Source organism: Pristiophorus japonicus, chromosome 19 (genome assembly GCF_044704955.1).
Source record: "Pristiophorus japonicus isolate sPriJap1 chromosome 19, sPriJap1.hap1, whole genome shotgun sequence".
Classification (NCBI taxonomy): Eukaryota; Metazoa; Chordata; class Chondrichthyes; family Pristiophoridae; genus Pristiophorus; species Pristiophorus japonicus.
The window spans coordinates 2,098,532-2,120,080 of record NC_091995.1 but is presented as its reverse complement, the minus strand read 5'-3'; the positions used below and the strand labels follow the sequence as shown (position 1 = coordinate 2,120,080).

Genomic DNA, 21,549 nt, shown 5'->3' with positions numbered 1-21,549 from the left:
GTAACTGCTGAAGTGTGGCAGACCGCACTCCTGCCAGAACAGCAGGTCTGCTTTGACCTTGGCGAGGCACCCCAAGGTAGAAACACATTGCGTCGTGGATTTTACGCTACGCACGTTAATAGATGCAATTTTTAAATCCGTTTTAAAGTTAGTGGTTACAGTTCAGAACATTTCATTTCAAATAACCCGTCCTTTAAGTTGGAGACCTGCCCAATGGCCTGTCCCTCCATACATAGATTAACACTATGAAAGTCTACTTCACCTGGCCTGGGATACGGGTCGTCCTTTGCCGAGAGGGTGCTTCGACCAGGGGACTGGTGCATCAGCGGAATCGGCACTGAGCCTGTGGTCATGGCCATCTAAACCATGGTCCAGGATCCACATAGACTTTGCAGGTCCCTTCCTGGGGAAGATGTTTTTCGTTGTGGTGGATGCATATTCGAAGTGGATAGAGTTTATCATCATGTCATCCAGCAAATCCACCGCTACCATTGAGAATCTCAGTGTCATGTTCGCGACACATGGTCTGCCTGACATCGTTGTTAGCGACAACGGATCATGCTTCACCAGTCAAGAGTTTCAAGAGTTCATGAAACTCAATGGTATCAACATGTAAGGTCAGCACCATTCAAACCTGCATCCAATGGGCAAGCAGAACCTGCTGTCCAAATCATAAAGCAATGTATGAAGCGAGTAACCCAAGGGTCACTGCAGACCCGCCTGTCATGCATACTGCTTGCTTACAGGACAAGACCACACACGCTTACCGGGGTCTCACCTGCTGAACTAATGATGAAGAGAGGTCTTAAGACCAAGCTATCTCTTGTACCCTGACTTGAATAATCATGTTGAATATAGAAGACAAAGTCAGCAAGGGTATCACGATCGCACAGCTGTGTCACCCGATATTTCTGTCAATGAACCTGTATATGTTCTGAATTATGGTCAGGGTCCCAAGTGGATTGTTGGTACTGTCATGGTCAAGGAGGGCAACAGTGTATTTACTGCCAAAAATGGGCAAACATGCAGGAAGCATATGGATCAGACAAAGCTGCGGCACACAGACGAACTGGAACAGTCAGAGGAAGAGACAATCGACGACCAACCAACATACCCCCAGTCATCAGAGGACTCAATAGTCATCAGTGAATCGGGACTTTCAATCACTGACATGTTCAATGAAAATGGCCTTTCAATCCCTGACATGGCCATTGCCACTCCCACCAGGTCAGCCACCCAGCCACCAGTCACAACAGACTCTGAACACTTACCAAGGCTGGAGTTGAACTGAGACGGTCAACCTGGGAGCGTAAAACACCAGACCATCTCAATTTGTAAAAGACTGTATTAATATCTCAGAGGAGGGTATTGTCGTGTATGTACTTTTGAGATCACTTGCCACTAGATGGCGTCATTGGTGGAGGCCATTGGGCTGCGCACACATACAGTTTTGGTCTCCGTATTTAAGGAAGGATATACTTGCATTGGAAACTATACTCAATCAGAAGAATGAGAGATGATCCGGACAAAACATATACGATAATGAGGGGGCTCGACAAGGTGGATGCAGAGAGGATATTTCCACTCAATGGGGAAACTAAAACTAGGGGACATCATCTCAGAATAAGGGGCCGCCCATTTAAAACTGAGATGAGGAGCAATTTCTTCTCTCAGAGGGTTGTAAATATGTGGAATTCGCTGCCCCAGAGAGCTGTGGAGGCTGGGTCATTGAATATATTTAAGGCAGATAGAGACAGATTTTTAAACGATAAGAGGATAATGGGTAATGGGGAGCTGGCAGGGAAGTGGAGCTGAGTCCATGATCAGATCAGCCATGATCTTATTAAATGGCCGAGCAGGTTCGAGGGGCCGTATGGCCTACTCCTGCTCCTATTTCTTATGTTCTTATCTTCTTATGTCAGGACAATGATAGAAGGGTATGGAATTATTAATGGATGGGACAAGTAGTTGTTTCAAGTAGTTAAGCTGTCTATACAAAGGGCCATCAAACGATTAAATGTAAGAGATTGAGTACAGTGTGTAGGAGATACTTATATCCACAGAGAGTTGGGAGGCTGTAGAATTAATTCCCAATCTTTATGGTTGAGATAGAAACTATGTCAACATTCAAGATTAGATTGGCAGAGTGCATGATGGAAAAGGCATGATGGGATTAGGCAATATGGAGGGTAACTGTGAAAAGATCTATTTGCTCTATCTAACTCTGTGTAGTCACAATATACTAAACCAATCTCTCACCTTCAGAAATGTGACTGTATCTTGTTCCTGCGTCTGTCTCTTGAAGTTCGAAATCTGTCACTCAACGCAATCGAAGTCCTGTTTGACCCGCTTAAGGTTCCTTTTCATTGGCCTTATAATCGACGTTGCTTGTTTCCTGGAGAGTCCTGATTAAACATTGCTCTTTCTCAGTGAGAATCTGGTGCATTTTAGCGAACTCCGATGTGATGTTGGTCTGGAGAATGCTCGACTGTTCCTATCAAATGAAACGTGAAACATAATTAATGTACCGCAATAAAGGGAACAAAACTAAGTGAAATCCCAAAACCTACACAGGGAGACCTTACCCTAACTCCGGAAATCTGCTGTTTCTGACGCCGTGCTGTGTCCAGAGCTGAATCCTTTCTCTTTGCAGCCGATCCCAGGGATGATGTCAATTAATCCTAGAATCAGGAATTAACTGAATGTAAAGTTTATGCACGAAAAGCAAGAAAGAAATGTTGCCTGAGATTCTACCCTCCATGTTACCGTGTACATTTGTGCAGCCTCCATCAGTCCCATGAATCATAGAAACATAGAAATTTACAGTGCAGAAAGAGGTCATCTCGGCCCATCATGTCCGCGCCGGCCGACAAAGAGCCACACGGCCCTCGGTCACCAGCCCTGAAGGTTACATATAAACCTATGAACAATGACGGAAAGGCAAAGAGCACCCAGCCCAATGAGTCTGCCTCACACAACTGCGACATCCCTTATACTGACAGATTCTACACTCCACCCCAACCAGAGCCATGTGATCTCCTGGGAGAGGCAAAAACCATATCAAAACCCAGGCCAATTTAGGGAGAAAAAATCTGGGAAAATTCCTCTCTGACCCATCCAGGCGATCGACACTAGTCCAGGAGATCACCCTGGCCGTATTCGATTCCCTGCAGTACTTACCATTATATCTGCGCCGTCCAACAAAACGTCATCCAGTCTAATCCCAATTACCAGCTCTAGGTCCGTAACCCTGCAGGTTACTGCACTTTAAGTGCCCATCCAACCATCTCTTAAAAGTGGTGAGGGTTTCTGCATCCACCACTCTTCCAGGCAGCGAGTTCCAGATCCCCACAACCCTCTGTGTAAAGCCCCCCTCAAATTCCCTCCAAACCTTCCACCAACCACCTTAAAACTATGCCCCCTCATAATGGAAATAGACCCTTACTATCGACTATGTCCAGGCCTCTCAATATTTGTACACCTCAATAAGGTCTCCTTTCAACCTCCTTTGTTCCAATGAGAACAAACCCAGCCTACCCAATCTGTCCTCATAACGAAGATTCTCCATTCCAGCATCCAAGTAAATCTCCTCTGCACCCTCTCTAATGCAATCACGTCCTTCCTATAATATGGCGGCCAGAACTGCTGCAGTACTCCAGCTATGGCCTAACTAAAGTATTATACAATTTAAGCATAACCTCCCTGCTCTTACATTCTATGTCTCGGCCAATAAAGCCAAGCATTCCGTATGGCTTCTTAACCACCTTATCCTCCTGGCCTGAAGTTGTGGGCCTTGTGACTCCGCCCCTCTGTTATGACCAGGCACCTCACACAGATCAGTTACTTGTCAGTTTCACAAAACTCCGTCAGTTCTTCCTGATGTTCCACAGAGTGAAGTTTACTTTCCTTCTCTTTCGTATTCATATTTAATTTACGGGCTTACCCTACCAGACCGCTACACCCCGATTTATCTTGAGGTTTCTTTCCATAAGCTCCTCTCTACATTCCGGGCAGGAGATGGTTTGCTTCTTTTCCCAACTCTTCGACTCTGTCAACTGGGAGGGGTTATGGAGTGTCCTCCTCACATTCGGCTGCATCCTCCGCCTGCTTCACGATGACATGCAAGCCATGATCCTGACCAATGGATCCACCACAGACCCAATGCATGTGTGGACCGAGGTCAAGCAGGGCTGTGTCATCGCACCAGCGCTCTTCTCGATCTTCCTTGCTGCAATGCTCCATCTCACCCTCAGCAAACTCCCCGCTGGCGTGGAGCCAATCTACAGGTCAAACGGGAAACTGTTCAATCTCCGTCACCTCCCGGCCAGGTCCAAGGACATCCCATCCTCTGTCATTGAATTACAGTGTGCAGATAACGCCTGCGTCTGCGCACACTCGGAGGTGGACCTCCAAACCATCATTAACACCTTCGCCGAAGCGTATGAGAGCATGGGCCTTACACTAAACAGCCATAACACAAAGGTTCTCTATCAACCTGCCCCTGCCACACAGCACTGCCCCCCCCCCCCCCCGGTTATCAAAATCCATGAGGAGGCCTTGGGCAATGTGTACCATTTTCCATACCTCGGGAGCCTACTGTCTACAAGGGCAGACATCAATGAGGAAGTCCAACACCGCCTTCAGTGTGCCAGTACAGCCTTCGGCCGTCCGAGGAAGAGAGTGTTTGAAGACCAGGACCTCAAAGCCGGCACCAAGCTCATGGTCCACAGAGCAGTAGTGATGCCCACCCACCTATATGCTTCAGAGACATGGACTGTGTACAGCAGGCTCCTCAAAGTGCTGGAGAAGTACCACCAACGCTGCCCCTGCAAGATCTTGCAAATCCATTGGCAAGATAGGCGCACCAACATCAGTGTTCTCGCTCAGGTCAACATCCCCAGCATCGAAGCATTCACCACACTCGATCAGCTCCACTGCATGGGCCACATCATCCGCATGACTAGACTCGCAAAACAAGCGCTCTACTCAGAGCAACGACACAGCAAGCGAGCCCCAGGCGGGCAGAGGAAATATTACAGGGACACCCTCAAAGCCTCCTTGATAAAATGCAACATCCCCACCGATGTTGAGGAGTCCCTGGTCCAAGAGCGCCCTAAGTGGAAGAGAAGCATCCGGGAAGGCGCCGAACACCTCGAGTCACTTCGCCGGGAGCACGCGGATGCCAAGCGCAAACAGCGGAAGGAGCGCGCGACAACCCAAGCACCCCACCCACCCGTCCCTTCAACCACCATGCGCCCCACCTGTGACAGAGACTGTCGGTCCTGCATTCAGTCACCTGAGAACTCATATTAGTGTGGAAGCAAGTCACCCTCGATTCAGGGGGATCACCAAAGAAGAAGTAGAAGTGGTAGTGTCACTGGATTAGTAATCCAGAGGCCTGGATTAATTATCGAGAGAGGTGACTTCGAATCCCAGCACGGAAGCAGGAGAATTCAAATTCAGTTAATTCAATAAATCTGGAATAAAAAGCTAGCGTTGCTAATGGTGACCATGAAACTACCGGATTGTAATAAAAAACCAACCTGGTTCACTAATGGTACTTTTTAGGGAAGGAAATCTGCCGCCCTTACCCAGTCTGGCCTGTATGTGACTCCAGACCCACAACAACGAGCCCTCTGAAATGTCCCAGCAAGCCACTCAACCGCTACAAAAAAACAATATGAATAACACCGGATGGGCCACCCGCCATCGACATCGACACCGGCTGCGGACACGACAACGGTACACCCAGCCCAATCGATCCCTGCAATGTCCTTCTCACCAACATCTGGGGACAGGTGCCTAAATTGGGAGAGCTGTCCCACAGACTAATCAAGCAACAGCCTGACACAGAATCATACCTTCCAGACTCCTCCATCACCATCATGTCCCACCGGCAGGACAGACCCACCAGGTGTGGTGGCACAGTGGAATAGTCGGGAGGGAGTGGCCCTGGGGGTCCTCAAATTGACTCCAAGGGCTTCAGGTCAAGCATGGGCAACGAAACCTCCTGCTGATTACCACCTACCGCCCACCCTCAGCTGATGAATCAGTATTCCCCCATGTTGAACACCACTGGGAAGAAGCACTGAAAGTAGCAAGGGCACAGAATGTACTGTGGGTGGGGGATTTCAATGTCCATCACCAAGAGTGGCTCGGTAGCACCACTACTGACCGAGCTGGCCGAGTCCTGAAGGACACAGTTGCCAGCAAGTGGTGGGAGAACCAACACGAGGGAAAAACCTCATCCTCACCAATCCTCACCAATCAACCTGGCGCAGGTGCATCTGTCCGTGACAGTATAGGTAGGAGTCATCACCGCACAGTCCTCGTGGAGACGAAGTCCCGTGTTCACACGGAGGTCGCCATCCATCGTGTTGTGTGGCACTACCACCGTGCTAAATGGAATAGATTCAGAACAGACCTAGCAGCTCCACAGGGCTCAGTGCTGGGACGTTGGCTTTTTGTGGTATATATCAATGACTTGGGCTTGTACAATCGCGGCAGTCACATAATAGATCAATATTGGGGATGGTGACAAATCATAGCAAACCTGTCTGCGGACTGACAGCGTCAAGAATCATTCGGCCCTTTGCCACTCGAAGCCTTGAAATTAAACAGGTAACAGAGATCAGCCAAAGCGGCTGTCCACTGATTTGTGACTTATTTAGTTTTCCAATTGACTCAGCAAGAGCAAGAGACAGATTGTATAATGTTGCTTCTACATCCATTTTTATTATGAAGCTGCAATTTAAGTTCCTTTACAATTCTCTTACATTTTTCTTTCATAACAATCAGACAGCGAGTTAATTGTTGTATTAAAGCAAGGTGCACGACAGGTGCCAGCCATGTCTCAGTGGGGGGCACTCTCGCCTTTGTGTCAGAAGGTTGTGGGTTCATGTCCCACTCCAGACACTTTAGCATCGCAGCATAGAATCATATAAACTTACAGCACAGAAGGAGGCCATTTGGTCCCATCGTGTCCGTGCAGACCGACGAAGAACTTTCGAGCTCGTGGTCCATAGCTCTGTAGCTTACTGCACATCCAAGTACTTTTTAAATAAGGTGAGGCTTTCTGCCTCTTTCATCCTTTCAGGCAGTGAGTTCCAGACCCCAACTCCCTCTGCGGAGAGATATTTCCCCTCATATACCTCCCCCCAATTACTTTAAATCTATGCCCCCTGGTTGTTGACCCCTCTGCCAAGGGAAACAAGTGCTTCCTTCCCACTCTAGTTAGGCACCACATAATTTCATAAACCTCAATCAGGTCTACACTCAGCCTCCTCTGTTCCAAAGAAAACAGACCCAGCATCTCCAATCTTTCCTCAAAACCAGAATTCTCCAGTCCATGCAACATTCTTGTAAATCTCCTCTGCACCCATTCCAATGCAATCACATCTTACCTATAATGTGGTGACCAGAACTGCAAACAGTATTCCAGCAGCGGCCTAACCAGTATTTGATATATTTTAAGCATAAAGTCCTTGCTCGTGTATTCCATGCATCGCGTAATAAAGGCAAGTATTCCACAGGCCTTCTCAACACCCTTATTTACCTGGCTTGCTTCTTTCAGCGACCTGTGGAACTGCACTCCAAGTTCCCTTAATTCCTCTACTTTTCATTGCCATACAATTTAATATGTACTCTCTTGCCTTGTTAGATCTCACTAAATACATCACCTCACACTTAATCTGATTGTATTCAATTTGACGCTGATCTGCCCACCTGGCCAGTACATTGATATCTTCCTTCTGTCTGCAGCTTTCTTCATTTTCAACCACGCAGTGCCATCCCTAAACGTTTTAATCATAACCACAACATTCAAGTATAATCATTGATATATACCATGGAAAGCAAGGGACCCAGCCCTGAGACCTGCGGAATCCCACTGGATATAGCTTTCCCGTCAAAAAACACTCATCAACCATTACCTTTTGCTTCCTGACTCTAGGCCAATTTTGGTTCCAACTTGCCACTTTGCTTTGGATCCCATGGGCGTTTACTTTCCGTGACCAGCCTGCCATGTGGGACCTTTTCATAAGCTTTGCTAAAATCCATATACACTACATTATATGCACTGCCTCTTCGACTGTCCCAGTTACCTCCTCGAAAATTTCAATCAAGTTAGTCAGACACGACTTTCCCTTAACAAGTCGATGCTGAATGTCCTTGGTTAATCCATGTCTTTCCAAATGAAGATTTATTCTGTCCCTAAGGAATATTTCCTCTAATTTTTCCACCACTGAGGTTAGTCTGACTGACCTGTAATTACTCGGTCTGTCCCTTTCTCCCTTTTGAAACAAAAGTACACCATTAGCAGTCCTCCAGTCCTCTGGCACCACAGCTGTTGCCAGAGAAAACTGAAAAATGACGGTCAGACCTTCAGCTTTTTCCACTGTTGCTTCTCTTAACAGCCTAGGATACAGTTCATGGAATACTCTCCACCTGCCTGGATCAGTGTAGGTCCAACAACATTCAAGAAGTGAACTAACACAGTAAGTAATCAGGAAGGCAAATGGAATGTTGGCCTTTATTGCAAGGCGGATAGAGTATAAAAGCACGGTTGTCCTGCTACAACTGTACAGGTTATTGGTGAGGCCAAATCTGGAGTACTGCTTACAGTTTTGGTCTCTCTATTGAAGGGCCGATATGCTTGCATTATATGCCGTTCAGAGAAGGTTCACTCGACTGATTCCGGAGATGAGGGAGTTGACTTATGAGGATATGTTGATTAGGTTGGGCCTATACACATTGAAGTTCAGAAGAATGAGAGGTGATATTATTGAAACTTATAAATAATAAGGGGGCTCGACAAGGTGGATGTAGAGAGCATATTCCCACTCATAGTGGAAACTAAAGCTACGGGACATAGTCTTAAAATAAGGGACCGCCCACTTAAAGCTAAGATGAGGAGAAATTTCTTCTCTCAGAGGGTGGTGAATCTGTGGAATTATCTGCTCCAGAAAGCTGTGGAGGCTGAGTCATTGAATATATTTAAGGTGGAGATAGACAGATTTTTGAGCGATAATGGAGTAAAGGGTTATGGGGAGCGGGCAGGGAAGTGGAGCTGAGTCCGTGATCAGATTAGCCATGATCTTATTAAATTGCGGAGCAGGCTCGAGGAGTGAAATGGCCGACACCTGCTCCTATTTCTTTCGTTCTTTTGTTCGCAAAGGAATCTCAACACCGACCAGGACAAAGCAGCTCGCTTGATTGGCATCCCATCCACCACATTGAACATTCACTCCCTCCACCACCGCTGTATCGTGGCTGCACTGTGTACAATCTACAAGACGCACTGCAGCAACTCACCAAGGCTTCTTCGGCAGTACCTCCCAAACCCGAGATATTTACCACCTAGAAGGACAAGGGCAGCAGGTGCATTGTCACTCCATCACCTCCAAGTTCCCCTCCAAGTTGCACACCATCCTGATGTGTAAATAACTCGGGCGTTCCTTCATCGCTGGGACCAAACCCTGGAACTCCCTCACTAACAGCACTGTGGGAACACCTTTGAGACGCTCCTTAAAACCTATCACTTTGAGCAAACCTGTCCAACTATCTCAGCGGTTCAAGAACGTGCTATCCACTACCTTCTCAAGGGGCAATTCGCGACGCTCGCATCACATGAGTGAATTAAAAAAAAGAGACGGACGGACGGACGGACGGAGAAGCGCACAGAGGAACTCCTCAAGGTTTAAAAATGTGTTTTTGTTTGTTTCCCAATTCTGCCACGTGGTGACGCTGTTGTCTGCTCAGTTACAGCAGGCGCTCGGTTCTGCCAGAGATGCCTGCAGCAGTTCCCAGTATTGTACAATGCAAGTCGTCCTGCCTTAAAACCAGGGACCTGGGGAGGCAAACTCGCTTAGAGACAGGTATATTCAGTTTAGCCCGATGCAAACAAATGGACATAGGAACCACAAGCCGAAAAGGATTGAGGGCCACCAAAATCCCCTTCTACCTTCGCGGCTGTTGCATAATACAACAATATTGGAGATGGTGACAAATTATAGCAAACCTGACTGCGGACTGACAGCGTCAAGAATCATTCGGCCCTTTCCCACTTAGAGCTTTGAAATTAACCAGGTATCCCAGACCAACCCAAGCAGCTGTCTACTGGTTTGTGACTTATTTAGGTTTCCATATGACTCAGGAAAAGCAGGAGACAGGTTGAAAAGTGTTCCTTTTAAATCCATTTTTATTAAGATTCTGCAATATAATCTCCTTTACAATTCTCTTCCATTCTCCATTAATAACGATCAGATAGCGAGTTAATTGTTTTAAAGCTACATGCTCAACAGTTGCTAGCCGTGGCTCAATGGGCAGCAATCTCGCCTCTGAGTCAGAAGGTTGTGGGTTCATGTCCCACTCCAGAGACTCGAGCACCGCATCGCAGTGCTGCACTGAGAGGGCGATGCACTGTCGGAGATGCTTTCTTTGGAATTGGCACTGTCTTTTCCTGAAGATCACGATATTACTTGAGACTCGCTTGCTGCAGATGGAGCGTAACTCAGGCGTTGCCCGCAAAGCCAGGAATTTCTGGTCAACGGCTCGCCATTCTGCTTCAAGACGGAAGATTATATTTTCGGATTCCGTTCGGCAGCAGCCACAACCCTAACCCCAATCGCTCACCCTGCCGATCCAACTCCCCCCATTTCCCCGTTCCACACCAGCTTCATTCAGCCCGGCTTTACATCCGCCAGGTTTCCGCCTCAAAATGCGCTGCCAGCCCCCGCCCCCCGCACTTGGACTTCCTGATTTTGCCCTCACGGGAATTCTGGACAGAGTCTCCCTCCTCAGAATGAACTCCCCCCGCACTGGGAACGGGGCCCAGTTTGTGATGTTCCCCAGTGAGTGCTGCACAGATTGCACCAACACCCCACACTCTCTGCTCCTTAATGAAGGCGCTGAGCGGTTTACATTCAATGGCTTGACGGTTCCGCTAAAACCGCAGCCAAAGGAAGGTCACAGGGAATAAAGTTAAATGTCGATCTGGGTAATATCTCCAGAGGAATGCCAGGCTGTGGTCCCTGGAGGGAGAGACTCTATCCCAGTACAGGTTGGGCGGGGGTGATATGTTGTAGGGTGAGGATGGGAGGGTTATTCAGTGACCTGACCCTGCTGGGGTTACAGTCAAACACTGATTACAGACTGAGATACAAATGGAAATGTTCATCACACAAACACACCCGGGGAGTGAATGGAGTCAGAAACTGGAATTGGAGGGAAAATGATGGAAACAGACCCATTAATGTTAGTGTCCTTTAACCCCGCAGATTATCAGCGGTGCGGTGTTATTCCCGCCGTCATACCACCCCGGATTGAAGAAGGGAAAGATTCTCTCAGTGAAAGTGTGGGTGAAAGTGTGGAGATGGGACATGTTGTCCGCATTGTAAAATGACACCTGTCCGCCCTCATAGTCCAGGTACACCCCGATCTTCCGGGGCTTCACACTCGGGGTGAGGGGGGTCTGTGAGGGGGAGGTGAGGGCAACATAGACACTTCCGGGTCTCAGCCACACAATCCAGTATCCAATCTCTGGGCTCGGGGTGAGTGGCCCTTTCCTCCCGGCAGACTCTCGGATCACTCCCAGACCCCACTCAGTCTTGTTCCCCACTTCCACCTCCCAGTAGTGTCTCCCTGATGTGAATCCCTCCGATCCCAGGACAAAGGACCAGTAATCAAACCTCTCCGGGGTGTCAGGGAGCGGCTGCTGTTTGTCTCCGAGTCTCACACGGGTCCGGTCCTCAGACAGGATGAGCCGGGGATGGGCTGTGTTCGGATCCAGAGTCAGAGAGGCTGGAGCTGGGGGGAAGTTAAAATAACACAGTCAGTGATTTAAGCCGCGATTTCCGCTGTCTCGGCGGGTCGGTGGCGGGCGATGTCGGTGACAGGTCCCGGACTCGCTGCTGGCTCCAGCCCGCTGTCTGAAATTACTTCCCCTGATTACACCTGTTAAGCCCCGCCCAGCGGGCTTGCCGGCCAATTGCAGGCTGCGGGTCTGATGACGTCTGGAGACCTTTGACCCACTGAAACAAATGCTAGTTTCCCCACTGATCCCGCGAAAAATTCCCCGATAATTTATTGCTGTGACAGAATCAAACTCTGAATGACATTCCTTCTTCTAATCCTCAGCTTTCTGCATATTATTGAAAAATTACTTTGTCTCAGTATTGATCAGCACGTCTGGCCAGCTGAACATGACAGAGAAAAATAGATCAAATAAAGATGCAATTATATTTAAGATAGAAAAGACAAGTTAATGGTAAACTGATCAAATTCAGAGAGGATGAAACTCAAGGATTGCAAGACGCGCATTCAAATAAATGCACAAAGATATAGCACTATTTTATATTACAGGTTTTCATTTTATAATTATATAGGGGCATTGGAGGAAGTGCAAAATAGATTTACAAGGAAATAGTACAAAAAGGTGAGAGGCTATAATTATCAGGAAAGATTGAATAGGCTCTAGAAATGGGAAAGCTGAGGGGTGAAATGATAGAGGTTTTTAATATTATGAAAGGGTCTGATAGGGTAGATGTAGAGAAGTCGTTTCCACTTGTGAGGAGACAAAAACTAGACACCATAAAAACATAAAATTAAGTAATATATCTAACAGGGGATTCAGAAGAAACCTGTTTATCCACAGAGTGGTGAGAATGTGGAACTCACTACCACGAGAAGCAGTTCAGGCAAATAGCACAGAAGCATTTAAGGGGAAGCGAGATTAACACACGAGGGAGGAAGGGACAGAAGGATATGCTGATATGGTTCGATGAAGAGGGGTGGGAGAAGGCTCGTGTGGAGCATAAACACCGGCTTGGACCTGTTGGGCTGAATGGCCTGTTTTTGTGCTGTATATACTTTGTAAAAATAAATCATCAGGCTGGGCCATCAAAGCATTGTTACCGAAACAAATTTGCAACATATGGCACCGGGAAGACGGCGGCTGACCTCGAGAGGGAACAGGGTTCGTAGGGGGGGGCGGCGGTGTAGTGGGATGGAACCTCTCAAAGTCGGATTAGTGATATGGGATGGGGGCTGGGGAGTTGTTGATCTCAGTTCATTGGATTTATTCAAGAGGGAGTTAGATATGGCGCTTATGACTAAAGGGATCAAGGGGCATTGAGAGAAAGCAGGAAAGGAGTCTTGAGGTGAAATATCAGCCATGATCTTATTGAAACGTGGTGCAGGCTCGAAAGGCCGAATGGCCTACTCCTGCACCTATTTTCTATGTTTCTATGTTTTTATGTTGAGTTCCCAGCTTTGGTCACCCTGGAGCCATGTCTTCGTGACGCCAATTATATCATACTCGTTAATTGCTGCCTGCGCAGTTAATTCATTCACCTTATTACAAATACTCCTCACATTGAGGCACAGAGCCTTCAGCCTTGCATTTTTAACACACTTTGCCCATTTAGAATTTTGCCATATGTGGCCCTTTTGATTTTTGCCTTGGGTTTCTCTGCCCATCACTTTTATTTTTCTTCTTTCTATCTTTTGCTTCTGCCCCCATTCTACTTCCCTCTGTCTCCCTGCATAGGTTGCCATCCCCCTGCCATATTAGTTTAACCCTTCCCCAACAGCACTAGCAAACACTCCCCCTAGGACATTGGGTCTGGTCCTGCCCAGGTGCAGACCGTCCGGTTTGTACCAGTCCCACCTCCCCCAGAACCGGTTCCAATGTCCCAGGAAATTGAATCCCTCCTTTCTGCACCACTCCTCAAGCCACATATTCATCTTAGCTATCCTGCAATTCCTATTCTGACTAGCATGTGGCACTGGTAGCAATCCTGAGATTACTTCCTTTGAGGTCCTACTTTTTAATTTAACTCCTATAACGTTGGTACCTATATCCACCTCGACAACTGGTTGTTCACCCTAACCCTCCAAAATATCCAGCAGCTGGTCCAAGACATCCTTGACCCTTGCACCAGGGAGGCAACATACCATCCTGTAATCTCAATTTTGGCCGTAGAAACGTCTATCTATTCCCCTTACAATAGAATCCCCTACCACTATAGCTCTTCCACTGTATTTCCTGCCATCCTGTGCAGCAGAGCCACCCACGGTGCCATGAACTTGGCTGCTGCCCTCACCTGATGATTCATCCCCCCAACAGTACCCAAAACGGTGTATCTGTTTTGGTGGGGGATGACCACAGGGGGCCCCTGCACTACCTTCCTTCCACTGCTCTTCCTGCTGATCACCCATTCCCTATCTGGCTGTGTAAACTTTAGGTCCGGTGTGTCGAACTCACTAAACGTGCTATTCACGACATCAACATCGCGGATGCTCCAAACTGAATCCATGCACAGCTCCGGTGCCGCAATGTGGTCTGTCAGGTGCTGCAGCAGGATATACTTCCTGCACATGTAGTATCAGGGACTCTGGAAGCGTCCCTGAGTTCCCACATAGCACTGGAGGAGCATGACATGTATCCAAGCTTTCCTGCCATGACTTAACCCTGAGATTAACTTTATTTAATTTGGCAACAATGATCAAGGTTACCTACTGATAAAGGAAAAGAAAAAGAAGAAAAACTACTCACCAATCACTAGCCAAACCACTTACCCTCTTGGCTGTGACGTCACCCTTCGATTTCTTTCTCCGTCCCGTTTTGCCTTCTCACCCTGCTGCAGGTGTACCAGCTGGCTCCTCCTCGACTCCCGCTCCCCGACTGTGACTGATGGGCCTTTTATAGGCCTCCCTCTGATCTCCTCCGCCTGGTCGATGAACTCCCGCCGCTCAGACTGATGGGCCTTTTATAGGCCTCCCTCCGATCTCCTCCGCCTGGTCGATGAACTCCCGCCGCTCAGACTGATGGGCCTTTTATAGGCCTCCCTCCGATCTCCCGCGTTTCCTCGACGAACTCCCACTACTCCAACTAACGGACCTTTTCTAGGTCTTCCTCCAATCTCCCACGCCTCCTCGATGTGCCCCTCAAAGTCGGGGGAGTTCCGTGGGATGGGGGGTGGGACGTGTTGCCGGGCGAGGAGGAATCATGGATTCCGTTATATCTTGAACCTGTTTTGTGATGAGCAATCTGGGTATTTTACTGACGCTGCAGTCACCGTCAGTCTGAAGGGTGAGAACATTGTTCTGTGTTGTCAATACCATACACTGCTTCTGTATCGAACCCGCACTCCTGGATCTGATATAGGGTCACAAACAGTTACATTGATTTCACAAACCAGTTTCAATCTCCTTTTGGAGATTATTACACAATATTTTTGTTCTTAATTTCACAAACACTGAAGCTGTGTTTCATTATTTTGATGTATTCAATCAACGAGATTTTTACGAAGTCTGAAATTGGGGTGCTGAAAACGTTTTACCTGGGCTGATGCTCTCTATCATGTCTTTCCACGCTATGTATTGATCGGGCCCTTTGAATATTCCCAGCGGCAGATTCCGGCCATCCAATGAAAGGGTATTACCCTCTTCACTGATTCTGAAAATATGAAACATTCAAGTACAGAATTCTCGCAGTTTGTTCCTTTAACAGATTAAATAACAATTCAGTAAAGTGAACCTCATACCTTCTCATCCGGGAAGCTGCCTCCTGAAATAAAACAGAAACACAGACCTGAGTTCACAGGGAGGGTCTGGGGGCAAAATTTCAGAATCAGTGTCATACGCTACACATGGCACCAAGTGAGAAATAGTTCATAAATAAAAACAGAAAATGCTGGAAATCTCTGTGAGTCAGGCAGCATCTGTGGAGCGAAACAGAGTAAATGTTTTGTGTCTGTGAGCCTTCGTCAGAACTGGAAACCTCCGAAAAGAAACAGATTGTTAAATAAATGGAGGGGCACTGAAAGGGGAAGAGGAGGGAAGAACAAAACGGAAGGTCTGTGATATTCTGGAAGACAGGAGTAATTTTAGAGACAACAGGGATGATCGCCAAATTGAGCTGGTAATAGCACAAGTTAGGAAACAAAATATGAGCCGAGATGGTGTGTGAATGGTGGAATAACTTCCAGCTGCCTTGGGAAAGAGAGAAACAATAACAGTAAAAGAGGGGAGGGTGGTTTGTTAAAAAAAGTGGAAAAAGAACAAAATATGGGCAGAGGTTATGTTCTGAAATTGTTGAACTCGATGTTGAGTCCAGAAGGCTGTAAAATACCTAAACGAAAGATTGGAACAGAGGATGCTGAGAAGGGACATTGAGGAGTACAACATTGTGAGGATCCTGGATATAGTGGATAGCAAGGGCCTATTTCCCTTGGTGGAGGGGTCAATTACGAGGGGCCATAGTATTAAGATGGTTGGCGGTAGGTTCAGAGGGGATTTGAGGGTGGGGTGCTTCTTGACACAGAGGGTTGTGGGGGTCTGGAACTCACTGCCTGGAAGGGTGGTGGATGCAGGAACCCTCATCACATTTAAAAGGTGATTGGATGGGCACTTAAAGTGCCGTAACCTGCAGGGTTACTGACTTAGAGCTGGTCAGTGGGATTAGACTGGATAACCTTTTGTTGGCTGGCGCAGATACGATCGTAAGTCATGCAGGGCATCAAATACGACCAGGGTGGTTCCTGGACTAGTTTCGATCGCCTGGATGGGACGGAGAGGAATTTTCAAGCTTTGTTCCCCAATTGGCCTGGATTTTTATCTGGTTTTTGCCTCTCTCAGGAGATCACATGGCTCTGGTTGGGGTGGAGTGTAGAATGTTTCAGTGCAAGGGTTGTCGCAGTTATGTGGGGTGGACTGGTTGGGCTGGGTGCTCTTTGCCTTCCGTCATTGTTCATTGTTCATAGGTTTATATGTAACCTTCAGGGCTGCTGACCGAGGGGCAAGCTTGACTGGCCGTATGGCCTACTCCTGTTCCTATTTCTTATGTTCTTATGTGATCAATTCTACTTTCTACACAAACTAACTGAGAGATGGAAGAACTTCCAGAGCAATTATTGAACCAGACCTCCCACAACCCGGAGTTACGCTGTGCATGTAGGACCGTGATGGGCGCTTATTCCTGGGGATCTCACACCGCTTGGATTCAGGGCATTGAGTGTCACTTTGGTGCCTTCAGGTGCCTGGTCTGGTTGTAAGTAATGATCAGGTATATGATCAAACTGTTTGTGCACAGCTTATTAAGATCAAAATGAAATGGAAACGTTCGGAAGAAAATGAGAATGCAGTGAGGCAGATTTCAGTAAAAGGAGTAGCGAGCTAACTAGCTTGAGGCAATAGAAGAAAGATAGATACACAGAAATGAACATCAAAAATGGGATGTTTTAAAAAGTGATTCGAACAATGTAGAATAAATGTATTCTGTTAAAACAGAATGCAATTGCTAGTAGTTTTTGAGGTCCATGGAAACATAATGATGCAAGAAGCCTATTTAAATTAAAGCTCAGATTTCAAATGAGATGATCTTGTCGGAAATACTTCATAGATATGTTTGAGGATAAAATACACATGGTTGATGGCACAATACAGTGAATGCAATGTACATGGAGTTTAGGAAAGCCTTGATAAGGTACCACACAGGCGATGACTAGAGAATCTCGTGTGATATGGAATTCGGGGAGGATAGCAAATTGGATAACAAATTACTTAGGATAAAATCAGAGAACAGCAATTAAGGGTGGGTTTTCAGGGCGAATAGAGGTGGGCAGTGGGGCCCCACAGTGATTCGTTCTGGGGATAGATTGAATTTGATACAAGACCAAAAGAAGTGGTGAAGGGTTAATAAGAACATGCGTGAATGGGCTAAATTTTGTTGGACAGAATTATCTGCCAGTAAGTGAGAGCTGAGACAGGGGAAGTAACAGCAGGAATCCCACACCGAATGGATGTCGGCTCAGTGCGGTAGAAGAGCAGAAGGATTTGGGGGTATAGGTTCACAGAGCATTAAAGGTAGCTCCACGGGTTGATAAGGCTGTTTAACAAAACCTAATAGGATACCAGGTTACATAGGATTAAATAGGATATACGACACTGAAATAGGCCATTCGGGCCAACCAGTCCATGCCGGCGTTTATGCTCCACTCGAGCCTCCTCCTGCCTTTCCTCATCTAAATCTTTCACCATAACAGGTTGTATCTCAAGAGATATAGCATATAAAATAAACAGGCAATGATGCAGTATTAGGCTCCACACCAGAGGGATGCTAATCTGGGTTGAATGCGGAGACAGCACAGATGGTCTCGGATGCGTCCTGGAATCAGGAAATGTAAATATAAAGAAAGAAAAAATCAATTTATGGGGCAACACGATATAATATCATGGTCTTATTTAAGTGAGACAAGGTATGCAGAAACAAACAATGGAGCTACTGAAGAGATCACAAAGTTTCGGTTTAAAGAATGGACTCAGTCGAGAATATATTGTGGAATTTATTGGCTTTTCTGAGGGTATTTCCCCTGTGGTGGGATCACCCTGTACCGATAAGCGAAAAAGCTGGTGTTGTTAAAACTCCAGAGACTGCATGGCAGTTAGCTGTGACAAAAGACCTGTCATTCATCCAGAACAGATTTGCCCACCAGTCCCAGCTAAAGGAAGGGGGACATGAATATTGACAAAAGAGCTGTCGGCCAGGAAGGGGGGCCACTGACAAAGCCACTCTAACATGCAAAAGCACTTCTCACCTGCATCTCCGAAGGAAAGCAGAACAATGAACCCACTAGCCTGGTCAGACAAAGAGAAGCCAGGTCTTTCCCAACACAAAGACTGAGAGAGATGCCCAGATTAAGAGCCATCAGCCTAATACATATGGGTTGGATGGCCCGTCACTGACCATGACTCATTTCATTTACACTCTGAATAATAATTCCCGGGTCTGGAACTTTCGTAAGGCAATTCGAACCGTCCATCTAGCAATTGGGCTAAGATCAAAACCGCTTACAGTACTTGTTGCAAAATTTAGGATGTGCAAAGAGTTCAGAATTGGAGGAGCACAGATATCTTGGTGGGTTGTTTAGCTGGAGGAGGTTGCAGAGATAGGGAGTGGAGAGGCCACGGAGTGAGTTGAAAATAAGAATGAGAATGTCAAAATTGAGATGTTTCTTAACCGGGAGACAGTTTGCGCCAGCGAGCACAGGGGTGATGGCTGGACGGGACTTGGTATAAGTTAGGAAATGTGCCTCCGAGTTCTGGATGAGCGCAAGTTTATGGAGGGTGTAAAATCACAGGCTGGCCTGGAGAGCATTGGACTAGTCAAGTCCAGAGGTAGCAAAAGCATAGATGAGGGTTTCAGCAGCTGATGTTGAGGCAGGGGATGTGACGGGCGATGTTACAGAGGTGGAAATAAGTGGTGTTGATGATGGCGTGGATATGTGGTCGGAATTCCATATCGGGGTCAAATAAGACGCCAAGGTTGTGAACAGCCTGGATCAGCCTCAGACAGTGGCCGAGGAGAGGGGTGGAGTTGGTGTCGAGGGAACGGAATTTGTGGCGGGACCAAAGAAAATGACTTCGACCATCCCAATAATTAGTTGGAAGAAATTGCTATTCTTCCACTTCTGGATATCGGACAAGCACCGTGACACATCGGAACATTGCCGGGGTCGCGAGGTGAGCTGGGTGAGATCAGCATACATGACGTTGTGTTTCAGATGATGTCACTGAATATATTTAAATAAAACAAGGTATTACCTTCAGAAATGAGACTGTGTCTTGCTCCTCCATCTGTCTCTGTAACTCGGATATCTCTCGATTAATACCATTTAACTTCTGTTGGATTCTACTGAGGTTTTGATCCATTGATTTTAGAATATTCCCCTCTTGTTCCCTGAGATCTCTGATCAAACGCTGTTCTTTATCACTGAGAATCTGGTGCATTTTAGCGAACTCTGATGCGATGTGGGTCTGCAGAATGATCGACTGTTCCTACCAAATGAAATGTGAAACATAAATCATGTACCGTGAAAAAGGGAACAAAACTAACCGAGATCCCAGAAAATCAGCACAGGGAGACATAGGAACATAGAAAATAGGTGCAGGAGCAGGCCATTCGGCCCTTCGAGCCTGTACCGCCATTGAATATGTTCATTGGCTGATCATGCAACTTCAGAACACTCCCACCTCCTCTCTATACCCGCTGAATCCCTTAGCCGTAAGGGCCACATCTAAATCCCTCCTGAATATATCCAACAACTGGACTCAACAATTTTCTGTGGGAGAGAATTCCACAGGTGCACCACTCTCTGGGTGAAAAAGTTTCTCCTCAACTCTGTCCTAAATGGCATACCCCTTATCCTTAGACTGTGACCCTGGTTCTGGACTTCCCCAACATCGGGAACATTCTTGCTGCATCTAACCTGTCCAGTTCCTTACCCTAACTCCGGAAATCTGCTGTCCCTGCCGCCGTGCGGTGTCCAGAGCCGAATCCTTTCTCTTTGTAGCCGATTCCAGGGATGATTTCAGTTTATCCTGCAATTAGAAATTAAATTAGAGTAAAGTTTAAACACAAGATGTTTAAATGTTGCCAGAGATTCTACCTTCCATGTTACCCTGTACATCTGTGCAGCCTCCGTCAGTCCCACGAAGTTGTGGGTCTTGTGCCCCGGGCCCTCTGTCGGGACCAGACACTTCACACAGATCAGTTCCTTGTCAGTTTCACAAAACAGCGTCAGTTCTTCCTGATGTTCCCCACAGAGATGTTTACTGTCTCTATCTTTGGCGTTCACGGTTATTTTTCGAATTTTCTCCGCCAGATTCGCCAAGGCCCGATTATCCCTGATGTTTATTTCCGGAAACTCCTCTCTGCATTCCGGGCAGGACTTTGTCTCCGTCTTATCCCAACACTGTGTGATACAGGAGCGGCAGAAATTGTGCCCACACTCCAGCATTACTGGGTCGGTGAAGAAATCCAGACAAATGGGACAATTTAAATCTTCGGACAAACTCTCGGACTGCTGTGTGGAAGCCATGTTCTCTCTCAGCACTTCCTGATTCAATCCGCTCCCAGTTTCAATGGTTTTTTTTAAGAGTGGAGCCAGAGCGAGTTTCGGCACATACCTGCCCGACCTGTTCAGCACTGAGATGTTTACCAGTGCTCAGAGGTAAACGCCTACATTAGAATACACGAGGGAAAAGATTGAGCGTTGTTTGCGTGGAGATTTCCCAGTTGGACGTTAAGCGCTTCATCTCTTCCCAGAGAACACTGGACCTGTGGATCAAGGTTCCCGCTGACGGTGGGCGATGATTGACGGTATTCCTTCAGGAGAGAGTTGGACCTGTTTCTGGGTGGGGAGGAGATGGCCTGGGACCAGAGATAGCTAGCCTGATGGCTAGAGACAGTGTGATCTCCTGCATTACTTTCCATGACCTAAAGGAGCAGGAGAGGAATTTTTCAGATTCTACCCACCCTCAGGAGATAATGTGGCTCGCTGGGGGTTTGGAGTGTCTCTGTGACGACACATGAAGGCAGCACAACTGTATGGGACAGTCTGGGGAGACCCGATGAACTCTTCTGTTTGTTTTTTTCGTATGTTCGCAATCCAATGTTACAGGCTGTTGATGGGAAATGAAACAATCTGCTCACAGGACAGTATCAGTCAGTATTTAGATTTAATCAGTAAATTGTGGATCTATAAACAA

The 21,549-nt window shown here is 47.0% G+C and overlaps 1 protein-coding gene across 1 annotated transcript; it reads right to left on the bottom strand.

The window, feature by feature from the left end:
• Positions 1–10,196: 10,196 nt before the first annotated feature.
• Positions 10,197–21,323, bottom strand: LOC139229615 (zinc-binding protein A33-like). The gene is made up of 6 exons (XM_070861126.1): positions 20,460–21,323; positions 20,284–20,379; positions 19,603–19,836; positions 15,546–15,568; positions 15,342–15,457; positions 10,197–11,805 (listed from the first exon to the last, which is right to left on the bottom strand). Exons 1-6 carry the CDS (start codon positions 20,877–20,879, stop codon positions 11,255–11,257), a joined length of 1,440 nt encoding a protein of 479 aa, XP_070717227.1. The 5' UTR covers positions 20,880–21,323; the 3' UTR covers positions 10,197–11,254.
• Positions 21,324–21,549: the final 226 nt, after the last annotated feature.